The sequence below is a fragment of the Panthera leo genome, chromosome E3, assembly GCF_018350215.1.
Source record: "Panthera leo isolate Ple1 chromosome E3, P.leo_Ple1_pat1.1, whole genome shotgun sequence".
NCBI lineage: Eukaryota > Metazoa > Chordata > Mammalia > Carnivora > Felidae > Panthera > Panthera leo.
In genome coordinates this window covers 10,922,514-10,941,098 of record NC_056694.1, presented here as the reverse complement: position 1 = coordinate 10,941,098, position 18,585 = coordinate 10,922,514, and the positions used below count along the sequence as shown (strand labels likewise).

At 51.3% G+C, this 18,585-nt stretch overlaps 1 protein-coding gene across 2 annotated transcripts in view; it reads right to left on the bottom strand.

Annotated features, from left to right (window-relative positions):
• RCC1L (RCC1 like) overlaps window positions 1-18,585 on the bottom strand; it is a 34,522-nt gene that overhangs the window by 7,396 nt on the left and 8,541 nt on the right. For both annotated transcript variants that reach the window (XM_042922259.1, XM_042922260.1), the window contains exons 3-9: window positions 18,104-18,232; window positions 17,163-17,229; window positions 15,646-15,697; window positions 14,692-14,776; window positions 6,936-7,117; window positions 2,541-2,628; window positions 1,514-1,687 (exon numbers count right to left, since the gene is read on the bottom strand). In XM_042922259.1, the coding sequence (XP_042778193.1) occupies window positions 1,514-1,687; window positions 2,541-2,628; window positions 6,936-7,117; window positions 14,692-14,776; window positions 15,646-15,697; window positions 17,163-17,229; window positions 18,104-18,232 (777 nt within the window). The remainder of the gene's footprint in view (window positions 1-1,513; window positions 1,688-2,540; window positions 2,629-6,935; window positions 7,118-14,691; window positions 14,777-15,645; window positions 15,698-17,162; window positions 17,230-18,103; window positions 18,233-18,585) is intronic.

Here is an 18,585-nt window from a genome sequence, read left to right as displayed (position 1 = left end):
ACAAACAAATGAGCAGAACTCACTGTAAAAATGCAGGTTTACAAACTGTAAAACGTGCCGTGAAGGAGGACAGACAGGGTGCCGTGGAGGGCGGCCGGGAGACAGAACCCAGATGGGAGCTCTGGGAATGCCAACCTGCCTGACGGAGCCCCAGCCCTAGCAGGGCACCGCCCACAGCCCAGCGCTCGCTTTAGACTTCCGTACACATCAGTTTGGGGTGCTCTATGACACAGAGAAAAGTCTTTGGTCACGGGGACTAGAAGAAAGGCCGCGGAGAAGCCGGGACGACAATAATCTGGTCTGATTAAATAAAGAATCCTTTTGTTCCGAGCTGGCAGATCCCCCTGATCCGACCGTCCTCCTTGGTCCTCCGCCCTCAGATGCGATGTGTTCAACAGACCCAGTCAGTCTGGGCCCCCAAAATGTTAGCAGACCTCAGGGTAAACCCAACGCCGACTCCCAGCTGGGCCCGGGGGCAGGGGAGAAACCCAAACTCCGATGCCCCCCCCACTAGGGACGGTGACCCCCCACGTGGAGAGTGGCCAGGTCTTGGGGGAAATCTAGACGGGGAATTCACCTCAAGGTGACCCACAATGGCCACACGGCACGACCACAAACAGAAAACAGTCGCCCGCAGGCTAACACTCCGTATGGATTTCCGGGCAGGCGACTCTGCACACAGACGCAGAGGCCTGAAAACATCCTGCGAGACACGTCTGCACTGCCTCCAGAATCCGTCCACACCGACGCTTACTTGCTAAAAGCAAAATAAGCTTCAAAAAACTCACGTGACTCAGGACGACCCAAACTCACCGTCCCAGCCCAGATGCTTAAAGAAAAAAAGAACATAAACCAGCCAATTCCTAACCGCGAAACGAGAAAAAGGGCTTCTAATTGCAAGGAAACCGCGAGTCTGCTTGAGAATCACAACACGAAACTCAGTTCAGTCTTCCTATTCGACTAACGTGGGCAAACTGAACCAGCAGTCGCTGTGGTTCAAGAGAAGCACGCAAGCTAGAGGGCCACAGAGGAACCGGATGCTTCACGGCCTCGTAGTCTGGCAAACCTGTGCGCAAACCCCGTCTCGCCTCCCCTCGGTCACGCTCCTGCCAGCCCTCCGGGGCACTCGTGCAGACTCACCTCCACAAAACCACAGGAGGGCCGACAGATCTGCCTCTTGCCACCCCACACGACCAGTTCCTAATTACCCGCCGTGGACTCGCCAAACCTCCGCCGGTTTCCGCCGGCATCCCCAACACGCTCGACGGTCCCTCTCCCACCACCGCCTGGGGTCCTCTTGAGAGAACTCACTTTAACGTTAACCCGACCACAAACCAAATGAACCAAAAACACAACTTTGGGATGAAGAGAAGGTACACATCATACATCCCCAAGCCAAGCAACTCTGGATTAGCCGCTCTCTTTAATTATCCACGCGGAAACATCACCCCACTGCCTGGGGAGACAGCTAAGCTCTGCCCGTCTTTGGGGTCACACGGGCTCGGTCACTTACTGGTAAGGGCGGCAAAGTGGCTGAGGCCGCATCGGATGAGGGAGACTTGGACTTCTGGGTTGAACTCCGTCAGGCCAAAGAGGGTGGGTGGAATCATTTCTGGAAGTGCAGTTTCCACGAGGTTTGGTCCTTTCCCAAGAATTCCGTAGCCCCAGACAAAAACATGTCCTTCTCCTACATTACAGCAAAAACAACGGTCAGTAAGTCAAATCAAGTGCAGCCCGCCCTCATTAGAAATTCAGACTGTACCACCAAGACGCATTATGTCCACATGGATTTTTTTTCCCCCTCCTTGCTTGGCAAGAACATACGAACAGATACTTAAAATAATGTTTCTTTTCTCCTCTTTCTAATTCTTGCTTGTGGCGAATGTCTAGCCGGCTAGCCCACCTCAGGATACAAATTCCCCACATCTTGAGGGTCACCTGGATGGGCCCAGTTCATCAATCACGCAGAAGCCCCATGAGCACAGGGGAGGCCCAGAAGGATGGTTTCCCCCACACTGACACTCTACGTTTCAAACGGATCCGGAGACCAACCCAAGTACACAAAGAGCCTCTGGCCCGATTTCTGCAAGTCTTAGAAATGATTCTTTTCGTCATAAAAGTTTTTAATGCTCCTCAGCGACCCTAGACACTTAATCCCAGGGGCACAGGCCTCGGTATCCAGACCCTACGGCCCTTCTCCTATCTGCCTTTGCCTCCTGGCACAGCCTCGCTGGGAAGGCAGGGCTGAGTCTCTGGCCGAGGCTAAGGGAGCGGGAGAGACAGCTCGGCCCCTCCGGAGGTCTGCTGTAACGGGCCAGAGTGACTGTGCCCGTCGCTGTCCATCTGTCCACATCTGAATCACGACTATTACCTCCTGCCAACAAGTCAAGCTCTCCCTCTAGTAACTGAGCCCAGTCTAGCTGGACCTTCCCAGGGCCACGCTGCCCCCCCTCCCTCCCTCAGGCTAAGGTCTGTGGCTGTGACGCCAACGGACACTGACCCTTCTCCCGCCCAACCCGCTGGCTGTAGGAGGGTCTCACCATTTAACACCGCACAGCCTGTGCCACCGCACGCGGCCTGCTTCACCCTGCCCACTCCTGAGAAGGGCAAGCACCGGGGCACATTCACCTGAAGCAGAGCAAGAACCACGCTGTTAGGAAGGCAAACTCGGGAATGTTCCGTCTTGTGGACAAAGCACGGAAGTCCCGGTTTGTTCATTCAATCTACAGATACTTCCTGAACATCCAGGATAAACTAAACATCTAACTGGGCACTGGGAACTCGACAGGGAACAGGAGACTCGGGCCCTCTTTCAGAACGGAGTCTGGTGGAGAAAGCAGAAGCCGGTCAAAATTAACATGAAATTAATCTGCGCTGAGGAGAGTCCAGGGTCTCTGAACGTCGGGGAACCTGATCTAGTTTGGGGGTAGGAGCGGTCAGGGAAGCACCAGGAAGGCTTCATTTGATCCTGTGACCTGAAGGATGAGCAGAGCTAACCAGGCAAGGGGAGAGAGGACATCCCAAGGAGTGGAGATGGCACGTGCACAGGACACCTTCGGGGAGTCTGAACAAGGTCACAGTGGCTGAGCAGACGGGGGAGGGGGGATACGGAGCATGAGCTGGCGAGGAAGGAGGCCAGATCGGCAGGCCCGTAGGCCACAGTAAGGAGCTGGTCTCTATCCTGAGCACAATGGGGAGCCAGCAAGGGTTCTGGGTAGAGAGGCGATGTCAGGGGACGTGGGAGCCAGTGGAGGACCGGGATGTGGGGGATGTGCCTGCATTCCCTGGCGGATGTACCCAACTCACAGCGCCCAGGGACGGCCGAGTGGAAATGGCAGGTGACGCTCACAGATGCGTGACCCTGAAGAACAGTGTGGGCCCAACGTGTGAGCTGGGGAGTCACTGGCACACAGCCGGTAACTGCAGCCACGGGTGCGGGTGAGACCTCTGAAGGGACCAGACACAAGGAGAGGACCTCCAACGTGTAAAGCCCGGCACAGGAGGAGCACCAGAAAACGAGGCCAAGAAGAAACAAAGAGGGAGTCGGGAGGGTACTTAGGAGTCATTAGGGGGCCCAGGGAGGAGGGTTTTAACAGACAGTCAACAGCTCATGATCAGGGTCAAATGCTGCTGCGAGGTCAAGATGGATAAAGGCTGGGATATGTTCTCCAGAGTCTTGGCTATTATGTGAGCAACATGAAGGCCCTGGTAGCCCAGTGAGAGGCTCTCTGCCAAGTGAGAAGGGTGGAAGCCAAGTGGAATGGACTGAGGAGTGAGCGGAGGGAGACGAGAAGTGAATGTGGCTCTGAGAGTTGGCCCTAGAAGTGGAGGCAAGGGTGGGTGGAGATAAGGGGTGGGGGGTGGGGGGGAGTAAAGATGGGGGAAGGGGCAGGGTGGGTAGAGATGGGGGAGGGGTGGGGGTGGTTAGAGATGGGGGAAGGGTGGGGGTGGGACAGACGGCGGCGGGAGATGAGGGGTGCAGATGGGGGAGGGGGCAGGACTGGGTGGAGACCAGGAAACCCACACAGGGCTTCTACAGACAAAGGCCACAGGGGGTCAGGGGTAAGGATGGCTGGGGAGGGACCAGTGGAGAAGGGGAGGTTGAAGCTATGGGGAAGAAGGCCCAGTAGGTGGAGCAAAGCTCCTGAGAAGGCGGGAGGAGACAGGAGACAGGACCCGGGGCCCAGGGCGGGAGGTGCCTTCCCCAGCCCTGCCCCCTGCTACAGAAGGGGTGGGCCTGGCTGGAGTGTAAAGGGCTCGGCGTGGGAAACTGGGGGCACTCCCATCTGACAGCACGTGTTTTCTCTACTAATCGGGGGCCAGACACGACACGAGGGTCGGGGGTTTAGAGGATGAGGTGCTGCCCACTTAGCTCTCCAGCAGGACTTGGTGTTGGTGCCTCCACCGAGGCCGAACCCCGGAAAGACAGACCTGAACTGCTTCAGTGGCGGCCACGAATCTTTACGGAGGTACTTTCAGATGCGGACAGCTGGAGGCTGACAACCCCTCAGTTGACTCAGAAGGAACAGGCGGCCTCACTGATCCAGAAAGCGCCTGCCTGGACGAGGCGAGGCGGTCAGAGGGTCTCTACCTGCCCGTGCTCTGGCACGACGCGCTCGGCAGACGCCGAGGAACACGCCGGCACAGGGCCTCCGGGAACACCCCGCTGCCGTCACCGACAGGACGAGGCTCGGGCCACGGTTAGAGTCAGGCCGCGGTGGGCTGCTTCCAAGATCCACGCCCCCCACCCCCGCCACGCACACCCGAGTGTAACCCTGCCCTCGTGTGGGGCTGGACCCCCCGACTGGCTTCCGACGAGCAGAGTACCGGGGAAAGCAAGGCGAGGCCACTGCCAAGACTAAATTACGACGCTGGCTTCTGTCTCACCGGCACTCTCTCGCCCTCTCCTTTGCCTGCTCTGATGAAGGCAGCTGCCATGTTGGGAGCTGCTACACGGAGAAGCCAGGGACCAAGGGAGCCTTGGCCGACAGTCAGTAGCTGGCTAGCCACCAGCAAGCAACTGGGGCCCCAGTCCAGCAGCCCACGAGGATCCGCACCCTGCCGACAAGCACCGGGGTGGTCCTGGGAGCGGGGCTTTCGCCCGCGGAACCCTACGATGCCTGCAGCCTTTGGGGGACCAGGGCCAGAAGACCCGGCTAAGCCACCCCTGGATTCCTGACCCACAGAAACTGTGAGGTAATGAATGCGTGTTGCTTTAAACCCCTAAGTCTGGGGTTTAAACTAAGTTGGGGTTTAAACATATCGCTGATATGCAGCGATAACAATGCCACGACGCCGGACGTGTCCCCCACAGGAAGGCCGCGGGAGCCATTTTTCTCAGGACCGGTAGCAGGAAGTGCAACACTCTTCCCGAAAACAGCATTTGTTTGTCTTATAGAAACAGAGAATCATTTACATGGGTACGTTTTCTTCTCTGCTTTGGCTACTAGGAAGCTCAGAACCAAACCTGCAACTGCTTCTAGCCACTGTGTCGGACCCCAGGGAACGCGTTCTCCTCATCTTCTTCACTGGCTTTTAGTTTCTCTCCGTGCTGATCTCTTTATCAATATACATTTAAAACCCTCTGTACCTTGTCAGCAATTTGGTGGTATTAAGGAATAACGTATGTTTTTTAAATAGTCCTTATCTTTTTTTTTTTCAGTTTATTTATTTTGAGAGATAGACAGTAAGGCACAGACAGAGAGGGAAAGAGAGAATCCCAAACAGGATCCACGCCTAGCATGGAGCCCGACGCGGCACTCGACCTCACGACCTCGAGATCATGATCTGAGCCAAAATCGAGAGTCAGACACTTAACGGACTAAGCCACTCAGGCACCCCAGTCCTTATCTTTTAGAAATATGTATGGAGACTTTTATGGATAAAACATGACGTCTGACCTGAGCCTAGGTGGCTCAGTCGGTTAAGCGTCCAACCCTGGGTTTCGCCTCAGTTCACGATCTCATGGTTTGTGGAGTTTGAGCCCCGCCTCGGGCTCTGGGCTGACGGTGCAGAGCCTGCTTGGGATTCTTGGTCTCCCTCTGCCGCACTCGCTCTCAAAAATAAATAAGTAAACTTAAAATATATACACAGACCTGGGATTTAATCCCAGGAATAATCCAGGGCAGAGGAGCAGATGGCAACAAACACTGGCCATTAGGGCATGGGGCTTTTGGTGGGGGGGGGGGGGGGGGGGGGGGGGGAGGCAGCAGGTAATGAAACTGTTCTGGAATTAGCCCACTGCACAACCTGTGACTCCGCTAAAACCCACCAAATTCTACACTTGAAAATGGTGAATTATATGTTTTCTTCTTTTTAAATGGGCCATTAGTTGGTAATCGTTGAACACGGCTGAGAGATACATAGAGATTAATCATGCAGGGAGCTCTACTTTTGGTTCTTATTTGCAATTTCCCTTCACGTTTAAAATCCTGCCGTACTGTACTGACTGCGGGTGACTCCCTTCAGTGAGGAGGAGGGCGCGGTGACCGGAGAGGCCACGGGCAGTGGCTTCTGAAGTACCGTGAGTGTCCCACTGCTTGCGGCGAGGGGGCGGGGGACACAGGCGTCCTCATCCAGGTGCAGACTCGGGATCTGCACCCTTTTGGGGCACTCATGTTACACTGCAATAAAAAAGCACAGGGCGACCCCACGGAAATGACATGAACAGCCTCGTACCCCTCGTGAGACGGGGTACACGGCCACACCTATCAGTCTGCTCTAGACCAGGACTATCGCATCAAAGGGTTGATAACGATGGCTTTGAACCCACGCTTTCTTTCCGGACTCCAACGAGATGGCCAAGGAGAGGCGGTCTTACAGGTGGCCAGGCCTTCACAGCCTGAAGGCCACACTGTGCTGAAGAACTTCTTATAAACACCCTTAACGCTTCGTCGTCTCCAAATCCCCCAGCCCGGCCGTAAGCGACCGCATACCTGCGTGGAGTCCGTGACGGAGGCCAGCTGCAGGTACTCGGAGTTTCCCCAACCGAAGAGGCCACCCTCAGCAGACACGGCCAGGCAGCAGTCACCGTAGGTGGCAAGCTGGACGACGTGCACCCCGGCCAGGTCTCCGCCCAGCTTGGTGGGTACGCTGGTGATATTGTAGTGACCCAGACCTAATACAGTGGGGAAGCGTTACTCTCAATTACCGACTCTCGGAACACTTTCGTAGATTTACTACGCGCCAAGAACAGTTTTGAACGCTTAACAAACATCAGCTCGGAAATGAGAATCTGCCTCTGCACTGTCTGCAACTTCCTTCCCCGGGCTCACTCAGTGCAGGATAAACAACGTAACAGTCACTGTTTATTTGTAAAACCCTTGAGACAGAGTCTGATTCACGCGAGAAACCCCTGTGAGACAGAATACCACTACAGTGAGACCAGAAGACCCTATGACAACACACACAAAGAATTCTCAACCAGCGATCTCTAATGTACTGCTGGACTTGTGAGAAGATAAAGGACGTCTCCGAGAGTGTATCCCACCTCAACCCCCCAACATCGCCCCCCAAAATCACAGCAAACTGAAACTGGCAACCTGGCATGGCAGAGGAAAAGACAGGGCTGGCCAGAGGATATCAGGACGCATATCACTGCCAGCACTGTGATGGCGTTAAGCCCTGGGCAGACCAAGGCAAAATGCACAGCACGGACTCCCGCTTTAAACCAGGCTTCTGTAAATAAACGTTTTTTAAAAACAAAACAAAAACAAAAACACAGGGGTGCCTGGGTAGTTCAGTCCGCTGAGCGTCCGACTTCGGCTCAGGTCATGATCTCACGGTTTGTGGGTTCGAGCCCCGCTCTGGGCTCTGCAGTGACAGCTTTGAGCCTGGAGCCTGCTTCGGATTCTGTGTCTCCCTCTCTCTCTCTCTCTGCCCTTCACCCACTTGTCCCCCCCTCCTCTCTCTCTCAAAAATAAACAAACATTTTTTTAAATAAAAATAGGCCAGGCTTCCGCAAAGGGACCCAGAGCAGCATCAGAATGGCAGCACCCTTTAGCAACAGGTAAAAGCAAATCCGAATCCTCCCTGGAGGAATGCATCTCCAATTAAGGCCCTGAGAATTTCCACCAATTCAATTCAATGAAATATGAGCCCACAGTCAAAACTTACTAAACACATAAGGAAGGATGGCCCTATGAGTCAGAGAGTAAAATGAACCAATAAACTACCAACCGACGGCCTCCGGGTTTCAGACCCTGGGATTATGATGTACAAAATAAAAATAACTCTGTGTGCAATGTTTACGCAAATAAAAGCAGGAATACGAGGCTATCGAAAATGGCCAGGTACATCTGAAAAGGAAGCAATAAGAAATGAAAAAAAAGACAGTTAAAATTCAAAATCCAAACGGATGGACAAAAAGGCAAGCCACCGACTGGGAGAAAACACATACAACACTAGAACTGCAAAGAATACAGATGAGGATAAAGAATTCCTAAAAATCAATAAGTGAAAGACACATAAGTCAACAAATGAGCAAAGAATACCATGTACATTTCAGAGAAGAGAAAATAAGACTGGCTTATAAACGTGTAAAACGGTGGTCACTCTCAAGCAGTTTTTCGGATAACGAAATTGAAACCTCAATGAAATACGATGTCACACCCACGAGACAGGGAAAAACTTCAAACTGGACAATACCAAGCCCTGACGAGGCAGTGAAATACCACCCTGTGGCCGGGGGTGACTTATTACGACTATTTTGGAAAACAACCGTTTGAAAACAGCTCTAACCCACGGCCACTCAAGGCATCTTCACGAGAGCGACGAGAGCTGTGGAACACGTGACCAAGAAGACAGACAGACGGCCCCGGAAGCACTGCTTGACATGTAACAAAAAGTTGTAAACCATCCAAACATCCATCAACACGAAACTGAATAAATGGAGGTATATTCCGTGGTAGGATGTCATCCAGCTATAAAAATGGACTGCATTCAGCAAAGAAGCAGAATACAAAATCAACACAAAGAAATCAACTGCCTTTCTCTACACTAACAACGAGCAATCCAAAAAACAAAATTAAGGGGCGCCTGGGTGGGTCAGTTGGTTACGCCTCTGACTCTTGATTTCGGCTCAGGTCATGATCCTCAGGTCACAGGACTGGGCCACACAGTCAGCACCTGGGATTCTCTCTCTCTCTTTGCCCCTCTCCTACTTGTGCACGTGCACACATGTGCATTCTCGTTCTCTCTCTCAAACAAATATTTTTTAAAAAAAGAAAAGATAATTAAAGAAGACAATTCTATTTACAGTAGCATCCAGAAGAATAAATACTCAGGAATTAACTCAACCAGCGATGTCAAAGACGTGTACAAGGAAAACTATGAAATACTGCTGACGGAAATTAAAGAAGGCATAAATATGTGAAAAGACATCTTATGGGGGCGCCTGGGTGGCTCAGTCGGTTAAGCGGCCGAATTCGGCTCAGGTCACGATCTCGCGGTCCGTGAGTTCGAGCCCCGCGTCGGGCTCTGTGCTGACCGCTGAGAGGCTGGAGCCTGTTTCAGATTCTGTGTCTCCCTCTCTCTGACCCTCCCCCGTTCATACTCTGTCTCTCTCTGTCTCAAAAATAAATAAATGTTAAAAAAAAAAAAAAAAAAAGACATCTTATGTTCATGGGCTAACAGATCTAATATTGTTAGGACGTCATTACTATTCAAAGTGATCTACAGACTCAATGCAATCTCTACCAAAATCCCAATAATGCTTTTTACAGAAATATTTATCCTATTATTCATACGAAATCTCAAAGGACCCTAAATAGCCAAGTGATCTTGGGACGACTCACACTTCCTGATGTCAAAGCTGCAACAGTCCAAACAGGGCGGCAGTGGCATAAAAGACAGACATAGAAACCAATGGAATAGAACAGAGAGCCCAGGAATGAGCCCTTGCGTTTATGATCATGTGATTTTTGACAAGAGTCCCAAGACCGATGGGGAAAGGGTAGTCTTTTCAACAAACGGTGCTAGGAAAACTGGATATCCACCTGTACAGGAATGAAGTTGGACGCCTACCTAACACCACGTACAAAAGTTACCTCCAAATGGATCAAAGACCTACACACAAGAGTGAAAACCATAAAGCTCTTAGGAGAAAAACAAAGGGCGAGAGCTTAACGACACCGGGTTTGACAACGACTTCTTGGAAATGACCCCAAAGGGATAGGCAACAAAAAACAGACAAACCGGACTCACTACCAACAGGGTAAGAAGGCAACCCACGGAATGGCAGAAAACATTTGCAAATCATATATCTGATAAGGGATCAATATCCAGAACATAGAGAGAACTCCTAAAACTCTACACCACCACCAACAAACAAACAAAGAAAACAAAACCCAAAACCCCAAACAACCCAATTAAAAACTGGGCAAAAGGACTGGAACACACGTTTCTCCAAAGAAGACATCCAAATGGCTGCTAAGCCCAGAAAATGATGATCAACATCACTGAACACTAAGGAAATGCAGATCAAAACCATGAGTTATCAATTCACATCCATTAGGACAGCTTCAATCAAACAAAACAAAAATTGAAAGTGGCCACCTGGGGCGCGCGGCTGGCTCGGTCAGTGGAGCGTGTGACTCTTGATCTCGGGGTTGTGAGCTCGAGGCCCACGCTGGGTGTGGGGATTACTTAAAAATAAAAATCTTTCTTTTTTTCATTCTTTTTTTTTTTTAGTTTAGCTTATTCATTTTGAGAGACAGTGAGCGAGCCAGGGAGGGGCAGAAAGAGAAGGAGAGAGAGCGAATCCCATGCAGGCTCTGCACTGCCGGCACAGAGCCCGATGCAGGGCTCGAACCCATTAACCACGAGAGCATGACCTGAGCTGAGATCAAGAGTCGGACGCTTACCCGACTGAGCCACCCAGGCGCCCCTGAAATAGGTCTCAAAAGTCTACGTCTTTAATTGGGTAGTACTCTCACAAGTGTTGATTTTATTACCACGTTTTATAATTTACATTTATGTTGCCTATCGCTATTTTATTTTTTGTATTTTTTTTAAAGATTTGTAAGTAACCTCTACACCCGACAGGAGGCTCGAACTCACAACCCTGAAGCCAGAAGTCGTATGTTCCACCGAGCCAGCCAGACGCCCCACCTGTTGTTTTTTATTGAGATAAGGTTCCCATGACACAAATTCACCACTCCCACTCTTCCGAAGTGTACAACTCAGCAGTTTTTAGTACATTCACGATGTTGTGCCACCGTCGCCTTTAATGAATTTAAGGAGATGTTCGTCACCCAGAAAGAAATCCCCTCCCCGTTAAGCAGTCATTCCTCACTTCCCCCCTCACCCTCAGCCCTGGAAGCCACTATACTTTCTGTCTCCATGGATTTGCCTCTTCTGGGCACTCCGTATCAATGGAATCCCACAACATGTGAGCTTCTGTGTCTGCCTTCTTTCACTTAACAGCATGTTTTCAAGCTTCGTCCACGTTGTAGCGTGCATTAGGGCTTCGTTCCTTTTTAGGGCTGAATGATATTCCATTGTATGGATATACTGCATTTGGGGGCTTGGTTGGGTTAGCCTGACTTTGGTTTGGTCTGGTCTGGAAAAGGCCCAACGCAATTCGTCTCCAATCCTTCCCTGCACCATCCCCGGGATTCCCCGTGTAGCTGAGCGGGTGAGCGGCATGTGCGAATCCGGGCTTAGGGGGATCTGAAGTCCGAGTGTGCGACTCTGAGTTCTATGCCCTGGAAGTGCTTCCACAGGGCGCTATATACAGTCTGTATAGCACAGGACTGGCAAAAGGGTATTTGTGTAAATGACACCTGCCACGGGACGGACGTGAGAGCAGGCATTCGGGGTTGGGCCGTGGACAGAGATGAATGAGGCTGTGCTTACTTCTTCCACTGCTGGAATTTTTCCCTGGTGTGTTGGCTTTTTTTTTTTTAATTTGTTTATCTTTTGACACCCCCCCCCCCCCCCCCCGCTTTAAATAAAATGAATGTGTGCCGTTTATCCATTCAACAGCTGATGGACATTTGGGCTGTTTCTACTTTTTGGCTGTCATAAGGAATGTTGCTGTGAACATTTGTGCACAAGTTTTTGTGTAGACAAATGTTTTCATTTCCCGTGGGTCCCCGGCTAGGGGTGGGACTGCTGGGTCAGATGGTAATTCTATGCTCAACTCTCTGAGCACCAGCCAAACTGTTTTCCACTGCAGCTGCACCATTTGACAATCCCCCCAACAATGTCTGAGGGTGCCAATTTCTCCTAAGCCTTGCCAACGCTTGTTATTTTCTGGGTTTTTTAAATAGTAACCATCCTAATAGATGTGAAGTGGTATCTCATTGTGAAACCAATTTGCATTCCCCTAATGACTAATTAATGAGGATCTGTTCCACATGTTTATTGGCCATTTGTAGATCTTTGGAGAAATGCCTTCACAAAACTTTTGCCACTTTTTTTTTTTTTTTTTTTTTTTTTTGGGGAAAGAGCAGGGGGCAGGCAGAGAGAGAGGAAGACAGAATCCCAAGCAGGCTCTTGCACTCGACACGGGGCTCAAACCCACGAACCATGAGACCACGACCTGAGCCGAAATCAAGGGCCAGACGCTTAACCAACTGAGCCACCCAGGTACACTATCTTTTGCCATTTTTGAATTAGGTTGTTTTATCTTGCTATTGGGTTGTAAGAGCTCTTTATATATTCTGGTCCTAGACCCTTATCAAATATACAACTTATGAATATTCCTTCCCATTCCGTGGGTTATTTTTCCACTTTCTTGGTAGCATCCTTTGATGCATAAAACTTTTTCATTTTCGTAAGCCCAATTTACCTATTTTTCCTTTTTGGCTTATGCTTCGGGGATCATATTTAAGAAATTGCTGCCTTGGGGCGCCTGGGTGGCTTAGTCGGTTAAGCGTCTGACTTCGGTTCAGGTCACGATCTCACAGCCTGAGTTCAAGCCCCGCGTCGGGCTCTGTGCTGACAGCTTGGAGCCTGGAGCCTGGAGCCTGCTTCGGATTCTGTGTCTCCGTCTCTCTCTCTGTCCCTCCCCCGCTCGTGCCCCGTCTCTCTCTCACTCTCTCAAGAATAAATCAACATTAAAAAAAAAAAAAAAAAGAAATTGCTACCTAATCTGAGGTCACAAAGAGTATACCCACGTTTTCTTCTAAAAGTTTTACAGTGTTAGCTCTTAAGTGGACTTTGATCCATTTTGAGTTCAAGTTTATTTATTTATTATTTTGAGAGAGCACGCATGCGTGCACACACGAGTGGAGGAGGGGTGGAGAGAGAGGGAGAGAAAGGGAGAGAGAGGGAGAGAGAGGACCCCAAGCAAGTTCCACACTGTCAGCACAGAGCCCGATGCAGGGCTCGAATTCACGAACCACCAGATCATGACCTGAACCAAAGTCAGATGCTTAACCGACTGAGCCACCCAGGTGCCCCATTTTGAGTTCATTTTTATAGATGGTGTAAGGCAGAGGTTCAGGTTTGTTCTTTGGCATGTATGTAACCAGTTGTCCCAGCACCGTTTGTGAAAGACTTTTCTTTCCCTCACTGAATGGTCGTAGCATTCTTGTCAAAAATAATGGATCATGTAAAGAAACTACGGTATACAGGTACAATGGAATATTACTCAGCCAGAAAAAATAATGACATCTTGCCATTTGCAACAACACGGATGGACTCTGACAGCATTATCCTAAGTGAAATAAGTCAAACAGAGAAAGACAAATACTGTATGGTCTCATATATATGTGGAATGAATGAATGAAAGAGAAAGAAATGGTGAAGGAAAGGCAGACAAACAAGCTCATAGATACAAGAGAACAGACTGGTGGTTGCCAGAGGTGGGGGTGGGGTGTGAGCAAAGTGGGTAAAGGTAGAAACTTCCAGTTATAAAATAAGTAAGTCCTGGGGATGTAATGTACAGCATGACAACTACAGTTAATAATACTGTACTGCAGGGTGCCTGGGAGGTCTGACTCTTGATTTTTGGCTCAGGTCATGATCCCAGAGTCATGGGATTGAGTCCCACATTGGGGCTCAGCATGGAACCTGCTTAAGATTCTCTCTCCCTCTGCCCCTCCCCCACTCGTGCTCAAGTGCGCGCGCGCGCGCTCTCTCTCTCTCTCTCTCTCTCTCTCTCTCAAAAAATAAAAATAAAAAAGGGCACCTGGGTGGCTCAGTCGGTTGGGCATCTGACTTCAGCTCGGGTCATAATCTCACAGTCTGTGGGTTTGGGCCCCGCGTTGGGCTCTGTGCTGACAGCTCGGAGCCTGGAGCCTGCTTTGGATTCTGTGTCTCCCTCTCTCTCTGCCCCTGCTCACACTCTGTCTCTCTCTCTCTGTCTCTCAAAAATAAGTAAACATTAAAAAAAAAAAATTAAAAAAAAAAAAAAAAGAAATAACTCTTAAATGTGAAGGCCCTCCCTTCAGACAAATACCAAAACAAGAAAAGGATTAGATAAGCAGGGTTAATACCTCCCGCCCTTAATCACTTTCTCCTCAAAACAGTTAAAATCGAGCTCCCTTTAGATGGCATTTGTGCAGCTGTTTGTTGAGCAGCGGCCGTAACCCTGTCCCCAACCCTTCATGGGTTGTTCGCCGTGGGAGCCGGGGGTGAGGGGAAGGAGACAGAAGAGTCTAAGGAAGGGGGGTTCTGGCCCACGAGAGCCCTACAGCCCACAGCCCCCGGGCCACCACCCCAGGGTGGGGGTAGGTCACCCACCTGTTTGCCCGTCGGCACCCCAGCCACACGAGTACACCTCTCCTTTATCTGTCAGGAACAGGCTATGGTCCTGGCCACAGACGACCTACCGGACAAACAGAGAGGAGGCCGATGAGAAGAAATCCACGGAGGCGCAGGATCCCGGTGGACGGACCCACAGCTTGCCACGAGCCCTACAGCAGCGAGCGAGACGGCCGGGTCCGGCAGGCTGCCCCGCTTGGCCTCCGCATCTTACTCATCCCCAGTCCGCCTCAGCCTAGCGTTTGCGTCCCGCTCCCCGAAACTGCTCCTGCTACAGCCAAGTGCCGGACGTACCGAGGAGACCTCCCCTCCACCCCACCCCTGGGGAACCTCTCCCTTCTCCGTAAGACTTTCTTTCCCCCCTTCTGCTCCTCTGCCTCTCTCTTTGGCTCTAGCTCACCATCTGCCCTTCTGAGCCCTCAGGCTGCACCTCCTTCTGCCATGAAACCTCTCCTACCACCCAGCCCCGGTCTATCTGATACACCTGCTCTCCCTCCCACTCCACCCCTGGCAGACTTAACAGACCTCCTGCGCTCAGAGCCCTTCGTGTACGCACCCGCTTATGTATCTAAGGATTTTTCATAAGTACTTACCACGTGCCAGGCACTGCACCAGGGATGGAAATAAAATGGTGGGCCAGATGCAGCCAGCCTGGGACACACACAGAGCGCTGTGGGACACTGTGACACAGCTAGCCTCACTTGTCTCTGCCCCCTAGAGGGTTACCCCCAAACCTTATTACACTCTGTACCCCCATAACCTAGCGTAAATCAACACTCTCCTGACCTACAGGAGGCAGCCAAGACTTTTTACTAGAATAATTCACCAATTCAGAAAACTGCCCTAACCGAGTTGCCGTCACCCCACCCAGCTTTCACCCCTGCAAAAGCACCCCGGGGGCTGGCTGAGTGGCTCTCAGCACGTGTCCCTTACCTGAACCACCTGACCTTCGAAGTCCTGCAGTCTAGTGACTCTGTGACTTTCGCTGCAGCCAGAAGCAATTTGGGGAGAAACAAAAGATACGGTCACGGCAAGCACTGTGTGGTCCTGCCCCCTCTTGTCACCCCTGATGGCTGCCCCCCACAGGCACACAGTAACTATTAGGGAAATTCTCAAGGTCAAATGTAAGGCAGGGGTAGGCCTAAGCATGAAAGTAAGACAAAACAAAACAACATCCCTTCGGTGGTTTTTTTTTTTTTTTTTAAGTAGGCTCCACACCCAATGTGGGCCTGGAACTCACCACGACCCTGCGATCAAGAGTCACACACTCTACTGACTGAGCCAGCCAGGGGTCCCCCCTTTGGCAATTTTAATACGATGTCAGAGATGAGACTGGAATTTAGACCCAACAGTATAATGTGAGGAAGGAGAGGGGAATTCTTTTAAAGACTAAAACAAACAAGGGGCTCCCGGGTGGCTCAGTTGGTTGAGCGTCCGACTTCGGCTCAGGTCATGATCTCACAGTTCGTGGGTCTGAGACCACATTGGGCTTGCTGCCGTCAGCGTGGAGCCCACTTTGAATCCTTGGTTCCCCTCTCTCTCTCTGCCTCTACTCTGCTCATGCTCTCTAAAAAATAAGCAACATTTAAAAAAGTTTATGTGTTATACATATATTATATATTATATATATTTTATATTATATATATTTTATATATTACATACATATTTTATATATTATATATATATTATATATATAAACACATAAAGAATGGAACAGAGAGGAATTTTAATTAATTAATTTGGTAAAAATAAAAAACTAATTGGAGGGGCACCTGGGAGGCTCAGTCAGTTGAGCATCCGGCTCTTGATTTTGGCTCAGGTCATGATCTCACGGTTTGTGAGTTCAAGCCCCACATCAGGCTCTGCGTGGAGCGTAGAGGCTGCTTGGGATTGTCTCTCTCCCTCTACCCTTCTCCCCTACTTGTCACTCTCTCTCTCTCAAAATAAATAAATAAACTGGGGCGCCTGGGTGGCTCAGTTGAGCATCCAACTTCAGCTCAGGTCATGATCTCATGGTTCGTGGGTGTGAGCCCCGCGTCGGGCTCTGTGCTGACCGCTCAGAGCCTGGAGCCTGCTTTCGGATTCTGTGGCTCCCTCTCTCTCTGCCCCCCCCCCCCCCCCGCACTCATACTGTCTCTCTCTCTCTCTCTCTCAAAAATAAACATTGAAAAAAAAAATTTTTAATAAATAAACTTAAAAAAAAACCTAACTGGAAATAAGTTCTACACACCACAATCAACACTAGCCCGCCCTCCCTTCCACCAAGCTAATGTCCGGAGCTCAACCCACAAGGGAACAATGGCACAGCTTTCCAGTGACTTCTCACTGCCCCTCTCAGGCGTCAGGAAGCCTGCAGTTCCCTGCTCCATGGGTCCATCACTTAGTAACCACACGAGAAACGTTAAATGCTTAACGCAACTTGGGGAAGGGCAGTCCTTTGGGGCACTCACCTGTAAATTTCATCTTCGACCACGTTTCTTCCACACTGCCCGTAAGAATTGTTTCCCATGCTGAAGACTGAAGAATACCACCACCGATTAAAACCATTCTGCAGGTTCACGGGATCCCCGCACGTCAGGACTGCAAGGCGGTCTCGGAAGTGGTCTTAGTCCAACCGCTCATCCTCACCGCCTCCTGACCTCCTTCTCTGACAACCCCAGCCCGGCAGGCACACCCACAGGCGTGCTGGGGTCTAGCCCCGCACCAACAGCCCGGGCCACCGTGACTGTCCCTTCTGCCTTCCCCCCCAGGCCCTCGTCCCACCTCTCGAGAACTCCACGTTTTGAGGCCAGCCCATCCTGGGGAAGGTCCCAACAGCCCCACTCCCTGGACCTGTCACTAGGTTGCCCTCCACGTCAAAGCTACTCTTGAAAGAGTTCCTGAACGCCACCGTGGCCTTTTCCCGCAAAGCATGCTTAGCCAGAAGATGAAATTGGAAAAATCTAGTCCAGTGGGCCTTTCCGTAGACACCACCGGTCTTCTGGAGAAAGTCGGTGTTATCTGGACTCCGAAGCCCACCAAGTGAAACAAGTATTAGCAAACGGGCTTCTTTCAGTACAAGGGAAAGAGCTGTCTCCACACACGCACGCGCACACACGCCCCCACAGCCCAGCTCGGGGACTTCACAGCAAAGCGAGCAGGAGGCCTTGCTGCGGTATGCGCGGTCACATTTCCAAATCCCTAAGGTTTTCGAAGAATCGCAGAGGAGAGAACACAAAAGAGCTAGCAGAGTCTGCCCAACGTGGTGACCCTGAGCCATCCTACCGACTCGCTGGGGAAGTGCCGACAGCCTCACTGATGAGGTGCGGTTCACGCAAACGAGCCACGGTGGACCCAAGGGCAACCGCGCGGCTCCCCCACTCCCCCGGGAACCCGGAGCAGGCCCGTTCACCTCCTTCGCGGTCTGTGAGGATGAGGGAATGGGCTCTGCCGCACGAGACCTGCAGCACCTGCGTGTCCTGGGGTCTGTCCAGAGGCAGCGGCACAGGCGAGGGCTCCAGCACATACTCGTATCCCCTGGCTGAAACGAGGACGGCCGGCGTCACAGCACGTCACACTGGCGGAGAGGCACAGCGCTTCGGGCGTTAGAGATCACCCCCCACACCACACTGCCCCGCGGCCAGAGATCACAGCGGCTACTCAAGGCACGCAGGCGAGGGGCAGAGCGAAGCCCAGAGGCCCGGTCCCCATTTCTGGACCCACGACACCCTCCAGGACGCATCGGGCGGCTGAAAATCGGACAGAGTCTAATTAGCCTCCCCGCGTCAGCGAGCACCATTTGCGCCCAGAGAAAGGAAAGCATTTTGCTCCTGTCATACCCACTACCATTTCTCAGGAAGGAAAACAGCAGCATATACTGGACGATACCGCTTA